Source organism: Pinus tabuliformis, chromosome 3_2 (genome assembly GCF_031772625.1).
Source record: "Pinus tabuliformis cultivar Carrire ecotype Pingquan chromosome 3_2, CPIR1, whole genome shotgun sequence".
Taxonomy (NCBI): Eukaryota; Viridiplantae; Streptophyta; class Pinopsida; order Pinales; family Pinaceae; genus Pinus; species Pinus tabuliformis.
The window spans coordinates 1,096,820,753-1,096,841,258 of NC_142302.1; the positions used below are offsets into that span (position 1 = coordinate 1,096,820,753).

General features: G+C 38.9%; 3 protein-coding genes across 5 annotated transcripts; all 3 read right to left on the minus strand.

Annotated features, from left to right (window-relative positions):
• Nucleotides 1–299: 299 nt before the first annotated feature.
• On the minus strand, nucleotides 300–19,467 carry LOC149184495 (protein NDL3-like). Of its 3 annotated transcripts, XM_089417539.1 has the most exons (7): nucleotides 18,978–19,467; nucleotides 17,699–17,767; nucleotides 13,984–14,060; nucleotides 1,814–1,922; nucleotides 1,594–1,672; nucleotides 1,024–1,159; nucleotides 300–915 (listed from the first exon to the last, which is right to left on the minus strand). In XM_089417539.1, exons 4-7 carry the CDS (start codon nucleotides 1,878–1,880, stop codon nucleotides 670–672), a joined length of 528 nt encoding a protein of 175 aa, XP_089273665.1. In that variant the 5' UTR covers nucleotides 1,881–1,922; nucleotides 13,984–14,060; nucleotides 17,699–17,767; nucleotides 18,978–19,467; the 3' UTR covers nucleotides 300–669. The 3 variants fall into 3 exon arrangements, with proteins under 3 accessions (XP_089273665.1, XP_089273664.1, XP_089273666.1); XM_089417538.1 differs by lacking the exon at nucleotides 17,699–17,767; XM_089417540.1 differs by lacking the exons at nucleotides 13,984–14,060; nucleotides 17,699–17,767.
• LOC149184496 (uncharacterized) lies at nucleotides 2,738–13,435 on the minus strand. Its single transcript, XM_089417541.1, has 2 exons — nucleotides 12,847–13,435; nucleotides 2,738–3,157 (listed from the first exon to the last, which is right to left on the minus strand). Exons 1-2 carry the CDS (start codon nucleotides 13,231–13,233, stop codon nucleotides 3,152–3,154), a joined length of 393 nt encoding a protein of 130 aa, XP_089273667.1. The 5' UTR covers nucleotides 13,234–13,435; the 3' UTR covers nucleotides 2,738–3,151.
• On the minus strand, nucleotides 8,377–11,174 carry LOC149184497 (replication protein A 70 kDa DNA-binding subunit A-like). The gene is made up of 2 exons (XM_089417537.1): nucleotides 10,028–11,174; nucleotides 8,377–9,913 (listed from the first exon to the last, which is right to left on the minus strand). The coding sequence occupies exons 1-2, from the start codon at nucleotides 10,294–10,296 to the stop codon at nucleotides 8,392–8,394; spliced, it is 1,791 nt and encodes a 596-aa protein (XP_089273663.1). The 5' UTR covers nucleotides 10,297–11,174; the 3' UTR covers nucleotides 8,377–8,391.
• Nucleotides 19,468–20,506: the final 1,039 nt, after the last annotated feature.

Below are 20,506 nucleotides of genomic sequence, written 5' to 3' on the forward strand. Positions count from 1 at the left end.
TTGGAGTATCGGGATTGATTCAGATTCTGCTGATTAGACTCTGTTTCCTCTTAAAACATAGTCAAACTCCCGACTCCACTTGGACTGCGAAGAGTCTTATAACACTGCCAAGAAGCTTCGTATGGCATAAATTGCAAAGCAGTAAAGGCATTAGTGGACTGAAAAGAAGATGTCATACAGGTCAACTTGGTTAATAATTTACTCAGTTGAAGCTGTGAAAATAAAAAAGTGAAAATAAAAAATGTATCAGAAAGGATTATGAATATATATCTTACTCATGCTTGTAGGCTTTTTATTTGGAGACTTTTAGGTTTCAAAAGCATATACATCATATTTATTAGGTGCCCAAATTGTAGCCCCAATTGTGTCCTGGAAAAACAGAAAAATATGCCTCTGAAAGGTGAGAACATATCGGTGCCTAATAAACATGGAATTACATCAACTCGATGTCAAAGTAAAAGTTATAGCATGGCTGCAGGTATATACATTGGCAGTGAAGGCACCATTGGTAATGTTTTGTTGGTCCTAATGAGACACATAGTCCTCCAAATCAGCTCCACACATTACTTATTGCTCAAGTGAAAACAGACCCTCACCAATACAGAGCATTACATGCAAAATGTTTCAAGGTACTTAGTTAAATTGCCACTACATGTCTGAGAGTGCTCCTTAATCATCCATAGCTGCAACACGTGTTTTGATCGGTTTTAACTTCAGACCTAAACTTTCAGGAGACAGCAATTCAGCTGAGATGCAAGACGGACTTAAAGGACTGGTTGGACTGGGGCTAGTCCCATAGCTGCAAAATAACCGGGGAGGAGGCCTGTAAAAGCCATATCCCATCAGAAAGTATTCAATTGGGATTAACATTGCATGGGGTTGTTCCTCTGTCACAAGTGATCCACAAGCTTGGACCTGTCATGCATTAATAACAATTATGTCAGCCATGTTGATGTCAGTTTGCCTCTACAGGAAAGTTTTAGTATCTTAAAGATCAACTTTGAGAAAGTGAAATGTTATCACCTCAACCAATGCATTGAATTTTTTGTCCATTTTGGCACACATGTGAAGAGCTTCTGAATGAAATGGAGAGTTTTCTCCTACAGATATGAGTGTCCTACACTGCAATTTCTTCAACCCTTCTGTCAGATCATATCTCCTGCAGGCAACATTAATCCAGATGCAGCCCCGTGTCAAAATCTCCCCCATTTCCGAAAAGCAATTGGAGATGCATACATTGCTTATCATCATTTCACACAAATTGAAACGAGTAACAAACCACCACTTTGTTTTATCTCTCTTGTGTTAACCTTCACTAAGTAATATCTGATCTCACATTGCATTTTACCAGTAGCAGACACCATTGAATTATTCAGAACATGACACTCTAGGTTAGGTATAATACCATCCTTCCCCTCCAGCACAACAGGGTAACTAATGGAACACATGTAATTTATTCCCCTTTGGTATCCTACCATAATTGTTAGAGTAAAAGATTAGGATGCAAGAAAAGGAAATAAAACAATATAGTAATCCTTTAAAAAGAATGTAATACGTTGAATGCAGAAGCTTGATCTCATGCCGTTGCCCTACATCTTTCTATTTATACACATTGTTTGAAATTTCTCCTGCACCAGAGGTTCCAATCTCCAAAGCTGTCCAAAAACAGTAGCTGCCACAAGAGATCCCCATGTTAGGAGTTAGTATCTTGAAATTAAGTGAAAATTTATGTCTTAAGATTAAGTAAAAAATTGTGTCTTAAGACTTGCATGAAATCCTGTGTGATTCCAGAACAGAAATAAAAATGTTATACCTGAGAGGTTTGTAATAGCATTAGATATTGCCAGGGCTGTACATACTCCTTTACCACCACCTGACATGTCTTAAGCAGTAGACTCATTAAGGCAAACAAGTTTACTTGCCTGAAAGTAGACATACCATCAGGCGAAACAATATCCAGTTACTCATGTGTCACCAAAAATTCAGTGCCTCTGGTTGGTATAGAAAATGGTGAAAATAAAGGGACAGCAGTTCATGGTTAAGCGGTCAAAGCAACCAGACAGCTAAAATTCCACACAAGGCATATCAATACTATCCAAATACACCTGAAAGTGACATACTTGAAAACGTATTGTCCATCCCAAGGGACTTGATGAGCAAAGGTGAAGAGTTAATATTTACCAACCAAATAAAAATATAAAATGAGCCAATCTTTGATGAAAAACTGACCACACAGCATACGGAGTAAAGGCCCAAGAGCCATATGTAGACAAGATGAAACTAAAATAATTCAACTCAGAAAACTTGGCACTCTAACATGCATCAGCAAGCATGCGAAGAGCCCAGAATAAAAGAAATAGTTCATTATAAAGAAAACACCTCTAGTATTTTAATTGCAAATATGAATCTGACATGCATGAGACATGAAATTCCCATAAATTCCAGGGATTTGTGGTGCTGGACGTGTGTTTTTTCTGAAGGAAAACCATAGTTTCTGTTTCAAAGCTGCATTGGCAGAAGGTACCAACTACTGGGCAGAGGTAAGTGCAAGAAAGAATTAAAGAGCTGAATGAAAATTTCCCTAATAGGTTGTTATAAACATCGACCTATCTAAAGTCAGAAACGTGTTTCTTTATACAAAAAGTTGTTGGTTGAATCAGAAAACCCAAAACAAAGAGCAGTGGAGCATGTACTTGAATACTCTTTGTTCATACAACAGAGAACAGTTCTATTAAGATATAACTAAACATGCCATATATAAGTAAAGATATATACAATGAAAGTTTTGTTGGCTTGTAAGTATATGTACAATAAAAGCATTATGTAGAGATGTAATTAAGAATGAGCCGCTAATCATATATGCATGATGGGCCATGGCATCGGCAACACCAGTTAGTGTTTATTGTGGTGCCATGTTGTGCGAGCTGTTCCTGCAGTTGATGTCGCATCTGCCTGTGTGCATCCCTTTCATGGATGTGAATTGTAATCTTAAGTAGTTTCCTTATATTCTTTAACAACGTAATTGCTGGGCGCAAACGGTATAGTGGCATGGATGGTTGTGGCAGGATCCTTGTCTGCATATCCTGTAATGTAAGTTCTTGTTGCTGGATTTCTTCGCAACACTCGTACAATTGTCGTAAATAGCATGTATTCATACCTGTTGGCATCAGAAAAGGGAACACTGTAATTGGCAATGAATATGTTTGACGATTTTGTTTAAAAATGCGAAATAAATTAAACGATTCCAAATGAGTTTAAAATCATATGAAATTAAATGTAATAGCAAGGAATCTATGTGAAACTTCTGTATGTAGTGACTGGTGTTTACCATGTGGGTAATTCTGGAAGGCAGGCTGTATTATTGGCTAAAGTGTATTATCCTGGATAGATTTTGATGCAAGGAATGATTCCTCTTGCTGTCTACGCTTAAGATATGGATTCTTGTGCATTTGTGCAATACGGGAGAATGGGAATGCTGGATTGATGTGTATGTCCGATAGTGACCGCACTCTTGAAATTGCAGTGAATGTTAGCCCTTGGCGTTCTCTGGTCCCGATGTCCACTGTTGCTTTGTCTAATGTCATTCCTTGTGACTTGTGTATCGTTAAAGCCCATGCCATTTGAAGTGGTATCTGACGCCGTGTACCCCTTGTGATGGGAGGAATGGGTACATATGTTGGGTGTGAAATGTCCCACGGTGTGCCTCTGTATTGTTGAAAGTCAACAACCACAAAGGATGGTAATGCTGGGGGCTGTGAGTCAGTTGAATAAAATATTGAGATGACCTTCCCAAGCGCGCCATTGACAAGGCCTGCATGTACCCATAAGTTGCTGGTGAGCATAACTTTTTGTTCATTGCATAAGAGCACCTTTGCAGGTAGGTGCTCATCTTCTGTTGTAGTAGGATTTTTCTGTCTTTGTTGTTCCGCAGAGCAAAGTGCTACTGGGATGTTCAATTGTTTGAGCATTTTCTTATTATGCAAGACAACTGCGTTGTTTGTTGCGAATAGGTGCATGGACTCGCTGAATGAGCATTTCTCTTCAGGTGTAAGAGAGGAACTTGTTCTTGACATTAGATGTTGCCAATCTTCAAGTGTAGATATTCCATTCCTAAGATTTGCAAGTATTTGCCGGAAAGCAACCTGGGACAAGCTAGCTCCCTGTTGACGGAAAACGGTTGAAAGTGTTATGAATATGTCGAAGCTGCGCCAAAGTGCAGTGCCACGCGATGTCCCAGCATATAAAGGAATGTCTTTTACAGGTGGGAGCTGGCCTAAATCTCCGACAAGGATAATTGAGCGATTACCAAATGGTGTATTCCGATGAAGAGGGAATGCCTCTCTTAGACGATCGTCAATGCGAGAAAGCATTTTTGGACCAATGAAGCTCATTTCGTCAATGAGGATGTATTCTACATGACGGAGTTGCTCTTGCAGGTGTAGGAGCGGCTGGCCTTCGAGAGGATGCATTGTCTGGATAGGGATATGAAGGGCAGAATGAATTGTGAGGGCATTTATGTTGAAAGCTGCAACGCCGGTTGGTGCAAGTAACAATAAAGGGTTTTTGTTGGCTGGCGAGTTTTCCACAAATGCTTGGTGAAGGCATTTAATCAAATGGGATTTTCCTGTGCCAGCTGTTCCTTGTACGATGATCTTCCGTGGGGTTTTTGGCGAAGGGGTTTTGAAGTGTGAAAAAACAGCGGTGAAAGCTATTCTTTGGGTAGGGGATAATGTATGCTCATGGAGAAGGTTGGAAAATGATTGATGTTGGTTTTGAATGGGTGAGCGGTTGAATTCAATGAAATTGATGGCAGTTTCTTGCAAGGGGGGAGGGACAGTATTTTGTGACCAATTGTGGTTGACATCGAAGTCGCGGTAGCCAATCATGTCGAGGTCATCAATTGCAATATTGTAACCTGGGTGTAGTTGAGAGAGGATTTGCCATTCATCCAGCTGAATGGAATCAGGGGGGGTGTGTGGTGTAGGTTGATCTTCAGTAGGTGGGCTTTGTGGGTTTTCGGGTTCGCGATGGACATGCCATGGTGTATATGCACCCTTTTTTTGTTCCCAATGTGCAATAATTTCTGCATCAGTTGAACCGATATCATCAGGGAGTGTTCGGAAGGGGAAATACAAGAGTAATTCACTCCAACAGAAGGTGGCATAAGAAGGATTAGTAGAGGAAGGAATGACATTGTAATGGGGCAAGACATGTACAATCCTTGGGGGAAATATGTGTTTCCAGTGGTTGTTTCTCCGTTGGGAAGAATATGACCACGAGCGAGCAGCTTCAAGGAGGGGCAGTGCTTCTAGTGAGGCAGGCCTGTTCATATACGCAACGATAAAGTTTGGTGTCGAACCAGGATTTTCAGTATCTTGGGAAACACGTTTGAAAACAGTCCTGTTGACATTCAAAGAACGGAATGTACGGCTGCAAAGAGAGAGAGGTAGCTTTTGTAACATATGGCATATTTCTTGTGCACAAATGTCTCTATCTGCAATGGTTTCTGTAAGGAGTTTCCGGATGACACCACTAGTAGGTGCTTCTGGAAGGGCACTTTGTGATAGTCGCGATAGCATTTGACGGTAGCTCTCAGATCTTGTCTCTGCTTTTGTTGCATATTTTGAAATATATTTCAATACAGCATGGCGAGAAAGGACTGGTTGGCAATCAACATTTGCTCTCCAAATAGAGAGTAGATCGGCGTTGTGAATATTCAATCTTTCATCATTGCGAGCAGGGACATAGGTTTTATGACCCTTATCATCAATGAAAAGTGAAGAAGTGGAGTTCAATTCCCACGGTACTCCATATCGGCAGCTAAGCACATTGTCTTTCTTACGAAGACAGGAAGATTCATGACATTTTGTATGTCGTTGGACGCAGTTGACAAGCTCTGTGTAGTCTTCAAATTGATTGGATGCGAATATTGCTGCTGTGTCAAGGAAACACGGGTTATGAATTGTTGACTGGTGAAGCGGAATAGTTCGGTGTTCTGCCTGACGTGGATTCCAAGCAGTGACGTAGTGGTCGAAATATTTCTGTGCATTAGCAACTTCCATTGCATTGTCCCAATTAAGTGTGTCCATGTCTGGTGCATTTTGTAGCCAAAGGAAGCCATGGATGTGTGCGGATCCTCTATGTTGCCATTCGTATCTGAATATAACATGAAGGGTTCATTCAGTTAATACATGTATAAGCAATGTATAAAATTAACGTAGAGGGATATGGATATTAAATAATACCTGCACCAGTAGTCGGTTGCATGGAGGCCTTTTTGAAGGATTTCTTCAAGGAAAATTGTAAATCTACAATGCATATATTGTGCTGTTAGATGTGGGTTTTTAATTATGTTTTGGATTTTCCATTGGAAGGGGTTGACTGGAGTGGAATGAACACTTGTGGGCATGATCGTGTGCAAGTCATGCCATTTAGTATCAGCTGCACTGAGAGTGAAGAAGAATGTTGGGCTTCCTATTTGCGTGATCATGTCAGTAAGCTCAGCTCGGCGTTTGTTCCAGAAAGACCGTGTTCCTCGTAGAGCTGACCCAAACCTCATTATTTGCTCTGGCAACCTTGAATCTGGAGAGTCATGAAGACATTGGCGTAGGTCTGATACCGTTGTTGGCAAGTTGTTCTCAATGTACTTCTTCACGAAGACATTGGCTGTTGCTTGGCTACGATGGCGCATTAGAATGTTATAAAGATAGTAGCGGAATCTTGGGTGTTGGCCAAAGCGGTTATCATGGTAGTGAAGCAAGTGCAAAGCATATTCATGCATTTCAACTTTTGTAAGTCTTGGTTGCATGATCATTGCAATGCCTGTAGGGAAGAGCGTGGGGAATGCCATGGCAAGGAGGCCGATGGTGTTGTATTCATTTATAGCGGTTGGAGATATTGGAGGCCAATCGATAGAGCTTGTTGAACTTGAATGGGTCGAGTGCAAATAGTTACAAATGTGGTCACGCTCGGTACATGAATTTGGGAGGACTGGAACGAAAGAAGAGGGTTGGATTTCTAATGGAGGTAGCATGACATCATCAGGATTATAAGTGGAATCAGTAGTGGTTTGTTGGGGTTCAAAAGAGGAGGTGGTTACACTGTGGAGAAGAGAAGAAATGTCTGTAGGGAGATCTGGCAGTGTAGAAATTGTAGATGAATTCAATTGAACATCACGGTAGTAAGGGTCATATTTTATTTTGTATTCAAGGGCTGCAAGGACACGTGATTTGCAAACGTAGAATTCGTAAGCCTTTTCAGATGGATTCTGCCTTTTCACAATGAGGATGTCTAACTCAGAGAGCATCCGGGGTAAGTATTTGGCAATACTGGTAATATCTTGAGGGAAGCTAATTGTATGGCCACTATATTTATATTGACCACCACGGGAATGAGTGACTTGTAGAATGGGGTTGACACGTGCGATGAGCATTTCTTCAACTTGGGTTAATTGGTGAAGGACATAGGGTTGTTCTCCAGGGTCCATGTTGTTCAGTTCAGAAAAACGATTGGTCGATTTAGATGACGCACAGCGAAAACAAGAGAGTCTATTGTTGAAGAGCTTTGTTTTCATTCCTGGGTATGCTTCCTTGCATGTTGTGCAAACATGCAAGGTAGAAAGTCCATCAATCCTTTCTCGAAAGCGACGGTGCTCTTCGTTAAGGGGAGGGTTATATTGGATATGATGAACGTGTGCTGGGTTGGTTTGTATAGGTGGGAGAGCATTTGAGGTGGGAAGGGATGTAGAGGAAGTAGTAGGGTTTTTGTGCTGTTCATAAAGTAGTCGACGCCGTGCATTTATTCGATCCTTTTGTTGTGCATAAAGAATACGCCGCCGCTTGTTTTTGGCCGCAAGTTGATTGTTGGGTGGCATATCTAAACAAGTACAAGTAATAGTTGTTAGTTTTCGTAAACAAGTAGTGCATGTTTGGTATCTCATTTTATTGGGTGCACATCCATTGTGAAATTGGAACATTATATTTTGAACATAGATTTAAATGTTTCTTAGTTCAACATCGGTGAAGATAGGTAGATTAGGTAGAAGGGAAAACATGCAATTAGGAATGCTATGAAATCATATGTTATTTCTTATGTTTGAGCGATAAAATGAATAGCTTAGCAAGCAAGGGATCAGTGTCTAGCATGTAGAGAACGAACGAGACACATAGTGACTCTTTACAAATGTTGATATTTATATTACGTAAAATGTAAATGGCAAACATACATATGTTGGAATGACTGGAAGAGAGTATTTGCAATGAAACCTGTAAAAAACTACAAGGTTCATCATAATAACATGGGTGTGTAATTTACAAAGATGAGACAATTAGTTGTGTGGAAATGTTTCTTTATGTACAAACAGGCGTGGTAGATGAAGCCCTAATAAAAATTTCACAGGCGGCGAACAATAGGTCGTTTTGAAGCGGATAGTGCTTGAATGTCAGTGAGCGCTTCCTTGCATGCAGAGGCATATTGAATTTCCTCTGAATTGATCAGTATTGGTTGCAAGCGTTGAACACCGTTGAAGTAATCTGTTTTAATGGAAAGTGTTAGCTGGAAGCGATGCCCTGAAATCCGGCCACAAATTTGTTGTAGATCAGTTGGTTCGATAGAAAGTAGGAACAAGTCTTTAGCCGTGATGCCCATGAGCTCGTTCCCTGCATCATTGAAAACTGTGACGTTCTGTAGATTCCCGGTGTGGTCATGTAGCTCAATTTTGAGTTTGTAACGGTAGTCGCATTCTGGGAAGTCACCGTTACATTTTGTACAATGCCAAAGATTGTTAGAATGCTCCACAACCTTCTTCATGCATTGCTTGCCATTGAAATCTAGTGGACATGCTAGAAAGTAGAAGTCATCCATATGAAGAGCAGTAATTGTTGCTCGAACTGAAACCCAGACCGCTTTATCAGAGGGCTGCATGCAAGCAATTTCATGAAACGTCTTTCGTGGCAGGGCACGTTTCGAAGCAACACCATAGTTTCTACTCAAAGATGGAGAAGAAGAGCTATAGCCGGTTTCACGGAACCATGCATGTAGTTGTTGAGTTTCTTCAACCTGTGGATTTATTGTGAGAGTGCTCGTTGGTATTGTCCCTATTGTGGTGCCATTAAATTCAGACACGCGGCCTCCTTTGATTGCAAGAATTGGTGGGTTGTCAAAAGAGTAGAATTCAGAAAGATGTTGTCCGATATAGTCACAGTGGTCTCCCCATAATGTTACATCAATGCTAAAACCCGACATGTCCTTTAGTATGAGTGTTTTCCTTAATGTCTCACTTCCATCTTTTCGTCGAATTGTTGATGCAGGTGACGTGGAAGTAACAACACCAATGACATCTACATTTGTATTTGGAGTTGCATTTCTTACTTCAGCAATATTCTTGAAGTGAAAGCTTTGGTAGGGAAACGTTGGATCATCTGTAGGACATGGATTGATAATGGAAGCAGCAGACAAGTAAATCTCCCATTTGTTCTTGAGATGGTTGTAGTTTGGATTTGCTTCTCTCACTGTGCCATTTGATACAATGTATAGTTGCCCAACCTGAATTAGATTGTAAAGGGATTCGGCCAGTTCAGCAAATGCAGAAAGGTGGATCTCTTCCTTATCACGGTTGATAAGGTCAAATCCGAAAACTTTTCCTGAGCCTCGCACATTGTTGTATGCCTTCAATGATGTCTTCGCAGATGCTCGACCTTGGATAGACCAATACTTTCGGTAAGGGTTGAGTGCCGTGAACGGAATTGTTGTAGTTGTTGCCGTAGGTGGTGGAGTAACTAAAGAGGGCAAGGTATCTTCAGCTGACGAAGAGCTAAATTGGGTTGAACCCGCCTGTGCATGTTGCAGCGTCGATGTGTCCTTCATCAACACTGCTGAGCGCTTCACAACTTCAAGCTCGACGACTCGGATGGACCTTATGTAAACAAGTAAGAAATGAATTAATAAAGATTGCATTTTCCTTCTTTTGTTGCAAAAAACGGCTAGGCGGGTAAAGTAAAAGAGGGTGATTTCAAATGGTGGGTCTTACGAGGAATTTTGGAGCACTGTGCAAGCTGCTTTTTTGAGCAGAATTATTGATCCAATTTGGATGTCTCCAGAGACAACTTGTGGGCCATATGCGGATGGTAGCAAAGTCTTATGTTGATGTGCTCCATCAGATAGAGTAATGTGGAAGTGCGAGGATGTTGTTTTCAATGAGGTAACGGAACCCACATCGATTATCTGAAGTTGTGGTTGAATCTCGGTGCAACCATTCAGCAATAGAGGAATGGCATTCGGTGTCAAGGTTGTCTCCATAATAGAACAAGAGGTTTCTTTTTCTTGTGATAGGAGTACCTGCAATTCATCAATTTTACCACAATACAGAATTATAGTCAAAGAAGATGTGACATGAATGCGGAATCTAATCTAAGAAGGCTAAATGTTGATGGGCAGTTTATATTTATTTGCAGCTTGGCCAACCCATCTAAATGCAGCGATCTGGAGAAGAGGAGTAAATCAATTCCCATTTTCTTTTTGTACAAAGTTAAAAAGAGGCAAATGGAGTATGATGTGAAAGGGGAAAGGATGTGGGCAGTTTCAATATAATTTTAGCATTACTAACTTATGTAATTTCATGCACTGAAATGAAGGGCTTCCGATGACCTCGCCTCCTACCTATCCTTAGGTGTGGACCATGGAAATTTGCTCTAAAAATGTGTGCTCACACCATGTTTTGTCTATTGGTGTTGTTAGTATGTCAGTTTCTTATGCACCACACATGCAGAATTCAGAGGTGAATGACATGTGTTGAAGAGAATTAGGGAGGAGCCTCAGCCCAATAAATAGATAGATCATGAGAACATGCCCCTACTACGGACTGTGTTCTCCTTGAAAACCAGCAAATGTTGATGTTGGAGACATGTTCACCACAGAGGAAAGTAGGGGTGAGTGCTTAACAATTGCGCTGACAGAACAGGTGTTAAGTGAGGATGATATTGAAACTACTTAAAATCGTTTCAACTTAAGCCCCGTACTGTAAGGGGGAAAGTTGAAAGAAAAATCTCTTGGTTATCCATTTACAAATGTTGTCTGCCATTTGTGTTTGCATTGCGATACACCATATTTCTTAGGTGACGAAATTCTAGCCCTAGCTGTGCCCAAGAAAAACAGGAAAATATGCCTCTGAACAAAATAGGGAGCAGCCTGCAGGTAATGTTCAAAAAAATTTAAGCAGCTAGTACAGACCTCCCAAGCCCTGGTGAGAACATATTGGTGCCTAATAAACATGGAATTACATCAACTTGATGTGAAAGTAAAAGTTCTAGCATGGCTGTAGGCATATACACTGGCAATCAAGGCACCATGGGTATTATTTTGTTGGTCCTAGTGACACCCAGAGTCCTCCAAATCAGCTCGGCACATTACTTATAGCACAAGTGAAAACATATTCTCACCGATACAGAGCATTACATGCAAATTGTTTCCTCAAATAACTCTTAATTTCAAGGTAATAACTCTTAATTTCAAGGTACTTAGTTAAATTGCCACTACATGTTTGAGAATGATTTTCCTTCACTTTCGCTTTCTGCAAAGTGTTCACTGTTTTGCTTTCTTATGGAAAGTTCAACAGTTTCTACACAAAATTTATCCTCAACTGTTTTCTGACAAGTAACCTTTCATTTAAGAAGGCAGTGTCTACGCAAAATAGCTTCAAACCTAAATAGAACAGAAGGTGCAAATTTAGAAATGCAATACTGAGTCTGTCCTTTACATGCCTGCAAGGCGAATAGTACGAAGGTTTTCTTAAATCTCTTAACCACAAAAAAGAGATCTAAAAAAGCTTCTACACAAAATTTTCAATGTTTAAAGTATATAGGTTATGATGGATATATGCCCATTTATTTTGTTTGTTTGGTCAGCACTTTTATCTTGGGTTATGTATGCACATGATATATGTGATATACCTTATTTGCTTTTTCGATCAGTTTTTTTCCTGGTTTATGCATGCATGTCACAGAAGCAATAAATCTTTTGCATTAATTGTAGAGTGCACCTCATCTCTCTTAATGCAATTATGTTTTTTTCGAAAAACTCATAGAGAAACTTCAGGTACTTTCTCTTGCATTTTGCAGATGGTACATAATATAAATTCATCAAAATAAATTATAGTACCTGACCTGGTAGAATAAATTATAGTACCTGACCTGGTAGAGATATCAAGTGAGGCATGCAACAGAGACAGCCAAGCTGGGATCTACCCAAAAACTTTGTGCAAGAAGGGTAAAGCACTCAACCACTCAAATTAACCCATCTGACTAAATCACTCAATTATGAGAACACAATTTCAAAATTGCCTATTAAAAAATTTAATAAATCAGATTTAAAAAAACTGCAAAAACTTGCCAATATAAAACCTGGAAATTGAAATAGATTTAAGTTGCACAAGACCAAAAAGACCAAAAAGAGGACCTCCATGACCACACAAAGAGTTGAAAAAATAATAGAACGGTTGTTGATAAAAACATAATCTACCATTATTGGGTTTCACACGAGATATTATATGGAAATTTTGGAAAAGAAAAGGCATAAATCTATCCTGTGAAAGCCAACTAAATGAAAATTCAGAATTACACCGCATCCAAATAAATGGAAAATCAGAACTGTAGTACACCCATATAAATGAAAATTCAGAATTAGATTGAGATTAAAGGTATTACTGCATGATCAGTCGGTAAAGGTACAAAGTTCAAATCACTCTTCCTGTTAAAGTGGGTATTGTCCTGTATTATGAAGTGGGGTTCATATCTCCTAGTGACTTAAGCAAAAGCATACTTATCAAAAAACAAAAAAGATAAAAGTGAGTACCTGTTGTTGGGGCGACTGTGGCTGGTCAGCTCTGCGAATGAGCTTGTGCTGGTTGACAAGGTATCGGTAAAGATGTTGCCGCGGCATTGTGATGATTTCTCTAGAGAGATTGTGCTTGTTGTTATGAAGCCAATCTTCGATCTCATTGTGCATGACATTCCTCCGCCTGGGCAATGTCATCAACCATGCACGAGCTGCTTCCCACCCATCCTTCTTGATGTTACTATTGATCATTTTGGCTTCTTCTTGAGAAGCAGAAACAACCACATCTCCATCGTTATTATTATCACCACCACCATCTCCTGGTTCTGCAAGAGGGCATGGAGCCTCAATGGCAGACGAGTCCGGGGCCTGTACATCCTTGTTCTCTTCCCTTGACATCATCATATGTTCTAGTGGGACTACAAGTTCAATCCCAACAAGTGGTGAAAATCTCTGTGACAATCTCGATCACCTAGATATCAAAAGGCCTGTGAGTGTTGTTTTCTTAAAGACTAGATTTCAAGGCTGGCCATACCCAAATACCCAGATTAATTTCAAAGCAATTAGAAGCTTATTCTCGAACGCCCACATGGATTTCAGATGAAATTGAAACAAAGAAGGTAATATTAAAAGCACCCGAATCAATTTTCAGACGATGCCTTTGCGAGTTATCCACATGATAAGCCCATGTGCAGTTTGAGGACCATGGGAGAAGTAAAGTTCCGACCTTCTATGTGCAAAGTGAACCGTAGGGGCAGGGTTCGTAATCACATTGAAAGCACTGGCGTATATAAATGGTAATTAAAGCATCCGACACTCCTAGGTAACTCTTAGGTGAATTTGACAGATTTTAACACTTTATCCACCCCACGAATTACAGTTTTATCGACCGCATAATTTTTTCAGTTCACATATTCACACTTATTGATTAAACAGTCCTTTTTAAAGTCTCCGTAATGTTTGGAAATAGAACCATGAAAGCAACAGCATAGGTTGAGAGAAAAATAGAAATAACCTAATTGTAAAAATAGGAGAACTTTCCATCTAATGCTTTGAGGAATCAGATTAAATCAATACATTATATAGTTTATTCTAGGTTTATTTCAGAATAGGTAAAGAAGCATCCGAGACAATAAAGCTTATGTAATCACTAACCTGCAAGGTAAACAAAAGATTTCTGAGAAACTGGGAACTTGGGCGAACAATTTATGAACCTGGAAACAGCTCTGTCCCTGCCAGTGAAAAACACAGAAGAGAACACTAAGAAAACACTCGAATAACAGAATTCTGAGAACAAGGCCATGGCTCTTCTGCAAACCAACATGTCAATGTACATCTCTTGGTAGATAAAGATTGAAACTTCTAATAAATGAGACAGATGTATAAACATTGTTTGGTTTTAGTCTACAACGGAACATTCTGATTTACAGCGCTCTGAAAGTTAGGAGTCATAAAACATGAACATGTCACCGTAAATGAAGCTTTGAATTTTTTTGAAATAAAACGAAAGTTTTGGGGAAAAAATAAAATACTAAAAAGGAAAAAAATAAGATAACTACCTTCTATACTGAGAGAAGACATATGGATTTCACAGCTCGTGTGTAGCAGCGCAGTAAATCAACATGTAAAAGGTCGTGTTTACCCAGAAACAAAAAAATTGAGCATAAAATAAATATATGTAGAGGGCATATCTTATGTTCATTCAAGTTTGGGAGCACCAATGGCTCTTACCCTTTTATCAACTATTTTAATTGATGTCTGGTTTGCTTGACATATTCATATAGCTTATTCATTGTAGTTTTTTGGTGAAAAAACATAAGAATAAATTTTATTATTTTACAAATAATAATATTATATTATCCTTCCTACACATCATCTCTTAGCATCTGCTCACCCATCAACAGATGCAATCTGGACTGCAAATGATTATATTCTATTGTCCTCCACATCATCTCTTAGCATCTGTTCAGCCATTAACAGATCCAATGTGGACCCTCAAATATTTAGGCAGGTCTTAAAAAAAGAAACACTTGAGTAGCCTATTTTTAGGCAATAGAAACCTGCAACTTTTTTATTGGGAATTTTTATTGTCTTTACACTCCCACAGCCACAACCATTTATTCATTTGGGCACAAAGATATTCACTGTAGTAGGTAGCAACAGAAAGCAGTAATCAGCATTTTCTTTATTGGGCCAATGCCAAATTCAAATTTCCAGGATCAGAATTTCTGTTTTCTAACTCTTCTACTCTAATGTTCAACCGATGTCAAACCAACCCACCCACCAAGATGAAGTTATGAACATTATAATATTGTCATTTATGACTGAGAATTGAAATTTGAACCCAAAATCACTGAACCATAATTGTCATTGAGATTTTAATATCAACGAAGTACCCCAACATTCATTCAAACCCTAATTTCCACAAATAGAAATCCTCTTGTAATCCCCTTGGCCATGACCATGAACCCTGACAACTTACTTTGCTGCCAACCGGAAATCAGTCAAACAAAAGTGTCAAACACAAACTTCAACCACCATTTTAATCAAGGTATAGATTTGATTATCCTTCCTATACATCAGCTCTTAGCATCCGTATGAGCCATTGATTCAAGGTCATTCCTCTCTGTAAGGCATTGGTTCTGCACTAAGCTGCACAAAATGCTTGCCCAGGCTATGTACCAGTCCCAGAAATGCCCAGAAATGCAGAAACTGGTACAACCAGCAGCGTTTGCATGCTGTTTCAGCCAAAAAAGGATGTGTTTTTGTGACTTTTTGCTTGGCTTTTGGGCCCCATCCAAGCACCCACGAAAGGCATGGAACCCTTACATCATTTAATAATAACTAATAAATAGATCTAATCACTCAACAGACTTAATCTTAAAAAAAGAAACACTTGAGTAGCCTATTTTTAGGCAATAGAAACCTGCAACTTTTTTATTGGGAATTTTTATTGTCTTTACACTCCCACAGCCACTACCATTTATTCATTTGGGCACAAAGATATTCATTGTAGTAGGTAGCAACAGAAAGCAGTAATCAACATTTTCTTTATTGGGCCAATGGCAAATTCAAATTTCCAGGATCAGAATTTCTGTTTTCTAACTCTTCTACTCTAATGTTCAACCGATGTCAAACCAACCGACCCACCAAGATGAAGTTATGAACATTATAATATTGTCATTTATGACTGAGAATTGAAATTTGAACCCAAAATCACTGAACCATAATTGTCATTGAGATTTTAATATCAACGAAGTACCTTAACATTCATTCAAACCCTAATTTCCACAAATAGAAATCCTCTTGTAATCCCCTTGGCCATGACCATGAACCCTGACAACTTACTTTGCTGCCAACCAGAAATCAGTCAAACAAAAGTGTCAAACACTACAACAAGCAGCGTTTGCATGCTGTTTCAGCCAAAAAAGGATGTGTTTTTGTGACTTTTTGCTTGGCTTTTGGGCCCCATCCAAGCACCCACGAAAGGCATGGAACCCTTAGATCATTTAATAATAACTAATAAATAGATCTAATCACTCAACAGACTTAATTAACTGACTTTTACAGTCGGTTAAAAAATAAAATTTAGAATTCTCTAGAAGCCCTAACAGCCTCTTTTTCTATAAGAAAGCACTTCATTCACACATTCCTCGCACATTCTTGAGCAAGAAAAACTTCGTAGAGCAGCAGCAAGCAGTCGAAAATCCTCTTTTTCTATAAAAAAGCACTTCTTTCACTCATTCATCACACTTTCTTCAGCAAGAAAGTCTTCCTACAGCAGCAGCAAGCACTCCAAGAAATGGAATATTGGGAGCAAGTTTTAGGGCATTTTCAGCAGGAAGATTATTACGGGCAACGAGGATGTGAGCAACAGGTTGATTTGGTGACCAGATCTGTTTAGTGTTTATGCAGCATTTGTGGTTTTTCATAGTCATTTTCTAGAGAAAGGAAGAAAGTTCTATAGATAGTCAATCATATGTAAAGGTATGTAGTGACGAAGGCAATAACCACGTTGACCATCCTGTACCAGTACATTTGATATTAGAAGAACAGAACCAAAACCAAACCATTCATATTAATATAGTAAGTGTAGAACGCGTTCATACTTAAAGCTCAATAGGTTAATTAGATTATTGGCAGCACGGTTTTTTTCTAAATAAAAAGTAAATTACAACGTTGTACATGGTAAATGAAAAGTGGAGAAATTTGTGATTTGCAAATGTTAAAACAAATCACTTACATTACTGGTTGACAGTAGAAGTAAAACATTAACATTATTAAAATTTTGAAACCGATTTTAAATTCATGTATTGTATTTTTCAAAGTATTTTGTTTTACATACTTAAGTCCTCAAATTCTTTAATCAAATAAACCAAAAAAATGAACATAAATAGACCAAAAAAATTGAACATAAAAAACTATGTACTGCGGATCATAATGAGATGAATCACACCACTTTATGCGTTAATCAAGAATCTGCCCAGCATTTCCTTTAAGAAGGTTCAACATTATACATGATTCTGTTGAAAAAATCCGTTTGGTTGCACTAAGGGCCATTTCAGACTTATATATTAGTTAAACTTAAATTAAAATAGTCGTCAGTCAAAACCTGTCATTTCATCTGTTAGTGAGTTATGTTAGTTCCAATAGGTTTGCCAAAGTTTAACCGAGTTTTCCCAAATACTAAAGAAGGTTAAGACCTACTTTAAATAAAACAACGAAACTTATTTTAGCTAATGTTGACAGAAAGTAGCTTACTGGACATTGGAGTTAGTTGAAACTTGAAACTACTAACCATTCAAAATTTAGCTAATGATTTGCTTTATAATTTTTAGTGAGCCTACTAATTCAATCTCTATGTGAAGACCTTCAATCTATTAAAATTGAAGAGACTGGTCTATGCAAAGCGGCCTTAACACCAGAAAGTAAAGTAACTCTGTCATCAGAAAGAATAGAAACTTGTCAGAACTATTCAATGTAATTTTCTTGGAAACATAGGTAAGCAAAGTAGCCCTAGCATCAGAGAGGAAACATGGGTAAGCAAAGTAGCCCAAGCATTAGAGAAAACAGAACCTAACTGGAACTATTTCATGTAATTTTCTTGGAAATATAGGTCTGTGCTATGTTACAACAAATGGTGTTGTGTCCTACTTTATCTAAGGAACAGAAACGGAACAGAAATGATACGGAAATGTTGTTTCTTGGGGATCTCTCTGCACAGGATCGGCACTTGATAAAAAAAAAGAACCATATTTTATTAAAAAATAACTGAGCATTAAGAAATGAATGTGGTATGATTTATAACACCAAAACCTAGAAAATTAGATATGGTAGATTATTTTTCAGTCTTGTATGGATTTGAATTCACTAAATTATCTATTACATTGATAATACACAGTGTGCAAGAAGAACTACTCATCCCAAAACACTCTGGTCCCCATTTTTAGTTACGCTGTTGTTTCCCATTTCTGTAAACATGGAGTCTGTGTGAAGCAGCCCTTACATCAAAAAGATTCTTTAAAAGAAATGAAGAATGCCTTTGGCACTGTTGGCGCGTCAAGCTTCGAATCCAAATGAAAGCTACTGAACCCAAAGAGGAAACCTTAGGTATAAGCCCGCTAACCATATAATTTAAGAGATAAATGTACAGGAAAATTAGCAATGGGCATTGGTTAGCTAATGCAGGGACGTAGTGTGATGTTTTTGGAGTATCGGGATTGATTCAGATTCTGCTGATTAGACTCTGTTTCCTCTTAAAACATAGTCAAACTCCCGACTCCACTTGGACTGCGAAGAGTCTTATAACACTGCCAAGAGCTTCGTATGGCATAAATTGCAGTTGAAAGGGTAAACAGTGTTGACTCATTCATCACACTTTCTTCAGCAAGAAAGTCTTCCTACAGCAGCAGCAAGCACTCCAAGAAATGGAATATTGGAAGCAAGTTTTAGGGCATTTTCAGCAGGAAGATTATTACGGGCAACGAGGATGTGAGCAACAGGTTGATTTGGTGACAGGGTAAACAGTGTTGATGTTTGTGCACATACCAGTAAATCAAACAAAGAAGAACCCCCAAAAAAACCCGTTAAAAACCTATTTCAGATTCAGAGATTATGAAGCTAGACATTAAAAGGCAAAAACTACATACCTTGGATACCGGATATCGATGCAGTGAGACGTCTGAGGAGTTCAAATTTGCTGTGGCAGGCTTCAGGTCGAGGAGGAGCACAAAGATGCGGAGAAAATATGAAGTTTAATATCGCAGGGGATCATTTGTTGCTAGTCTGAACCAAACAAAGACGATCGGATTGGAACCGAATAGGGAAATACGAATAGGGATTTAATGGTAGCGGGGTGATGTCGCTTCTCTCCACGCCTCATCAATAAAGAAATGCTTTAAGGCGCCTCAAGGTGGCGTATGGAAGATGATAGTGCGAACGTGACAAGTGGTAACCGGGTGTTTTCTGTTCCGCCAGGCGCGGGCGCATCCTTCAACTATGCCAAGGCTCAGTCAGTGGGGCGGCGGCATCCATGAATACCTCCGCCCCTTCTTTGCAGAGAGGCCGATATGCAGGCCGATATTCCTGAACAAAGACGAAGAGCGGCAGGTGTCTGAGGTAGTCGTTTCCTGAACGAAGACTAAGTTCGCCAGGTGTCAACCTATAGTAGTTTCCTGAACAGAGACGAATTTCGCCAGGTGTCAGCGTCAGAAGGAGTAGGACGACGAAAGGTCCCTTTCAAAGAAAGGCCTATCGGCCTAATAAGCGTCAAAACACTTATTTCATGATACATTTCATATTGCCAAATTTTAAAACAATCATAAAGACTAACTTTATTTAATATTATTATTATTAATTATAAAATATATATAATAAGTGTGTCTATATATATATATATATATTTTGTAAACTGCGAACAAAACTTTTTATTAATTTAAAAAAGGTACATCTCGGATACACATTACCAATACAGACACCATCATAAATAGAAGAACCATTTGGACCTTGAAGGATAACATTACAAAGCCAAAAATAGGCCCATTATCAGTTTTAGTCCAAAGGCAATAGTTGCATCAAGCCACCAGAAGTCCACCATTGGTGATGGTGAATATAAACACAATAGGAAATAACAACCACCAACGTTCTTGCCAATTGCTTGAAGTCGCAAAGACCTAAAGAAGGAATTACCAGATACAAGGAGCAACAACCATACTACTAGCAAAATGAAAAGAACCAAGAACTAAACTACCCATGAGCACACGCCACAAATACGAAAATATCTAATAAGCCCACAAAAAGGGAGAGATTTAATATTGGCCTTACCCTCTCGATCAATATCACCTTCATGCCATAAGAAAAATGTGCAACAACCAAGTTCCAAGCTTGAACTATCGGACCATAGAGAGTCTTGACCTAGATATAACGCAACTAAAACTCCAAAAAGAGGCCAAGGAGTGACAACACTTTGCGCCATGCAAACCAAACGAGAAGGTCCACCTAAAAGGGAACATCCTCTAATACGGCAAAGCTGCAGAATGACACATCAATTTCCATGACAAGAAAAGAGACCATTGTAAAACCATCAAAAGCCAAAATAGGATTCTGAGATACCCAACAACATCTCTGTAATGATAATGGCAAAAAAGTGTCCAAAAACATGAGTACTTAGAACTTAATC

Excerpts from the sequence above, each read along its gene's own strand:
- LOC149184495 (XM_089417540.1), bottom strand. The coding sequence starts at position 1,880 with ATGTCAGGTGGTGGTAAAGGAGTATGTACAGCCCTGGCAATATCTAAT. Across the intron at positions 1,673-1,813 it reads TGCTATTACAAACCTCTCAG|CTACTGTTTTTGGACAGCTT; the intron begins GTATAACATTTT and ends CTCTTGTGGCAG. Across the intron at positions 1,160-1,593 it reads ATGTGTATAAATAGAAAGAT|GAGATATGATCTGACAGAAG; the intron begins GTAGGGCAACGG and ends TGTTGCCTGCAG.
- LOC149184497 (XM_089417537.1), bottom strand. The coding sequence starts at position 10,296 with ATGGAGACAACCTTGACACCGAATGCCATTCCTCTATTGCTGAATGGT. Across the intron at positions 9,914-10,027 it reads ACAGTGCTCCAAAATTCCTC|GTCCATCCGAGTCGTCGAGC; the intron begins GTAAGACCCACC and ends TGTTTACATAAG.
- LOC149184496 (XM_089417541.1), bottom strand. The coding sequence starts at position 13,233 with ATGATGATGTCAAGGGAAGAGAACAAGGATGTACAGGCCCCGGACTCG.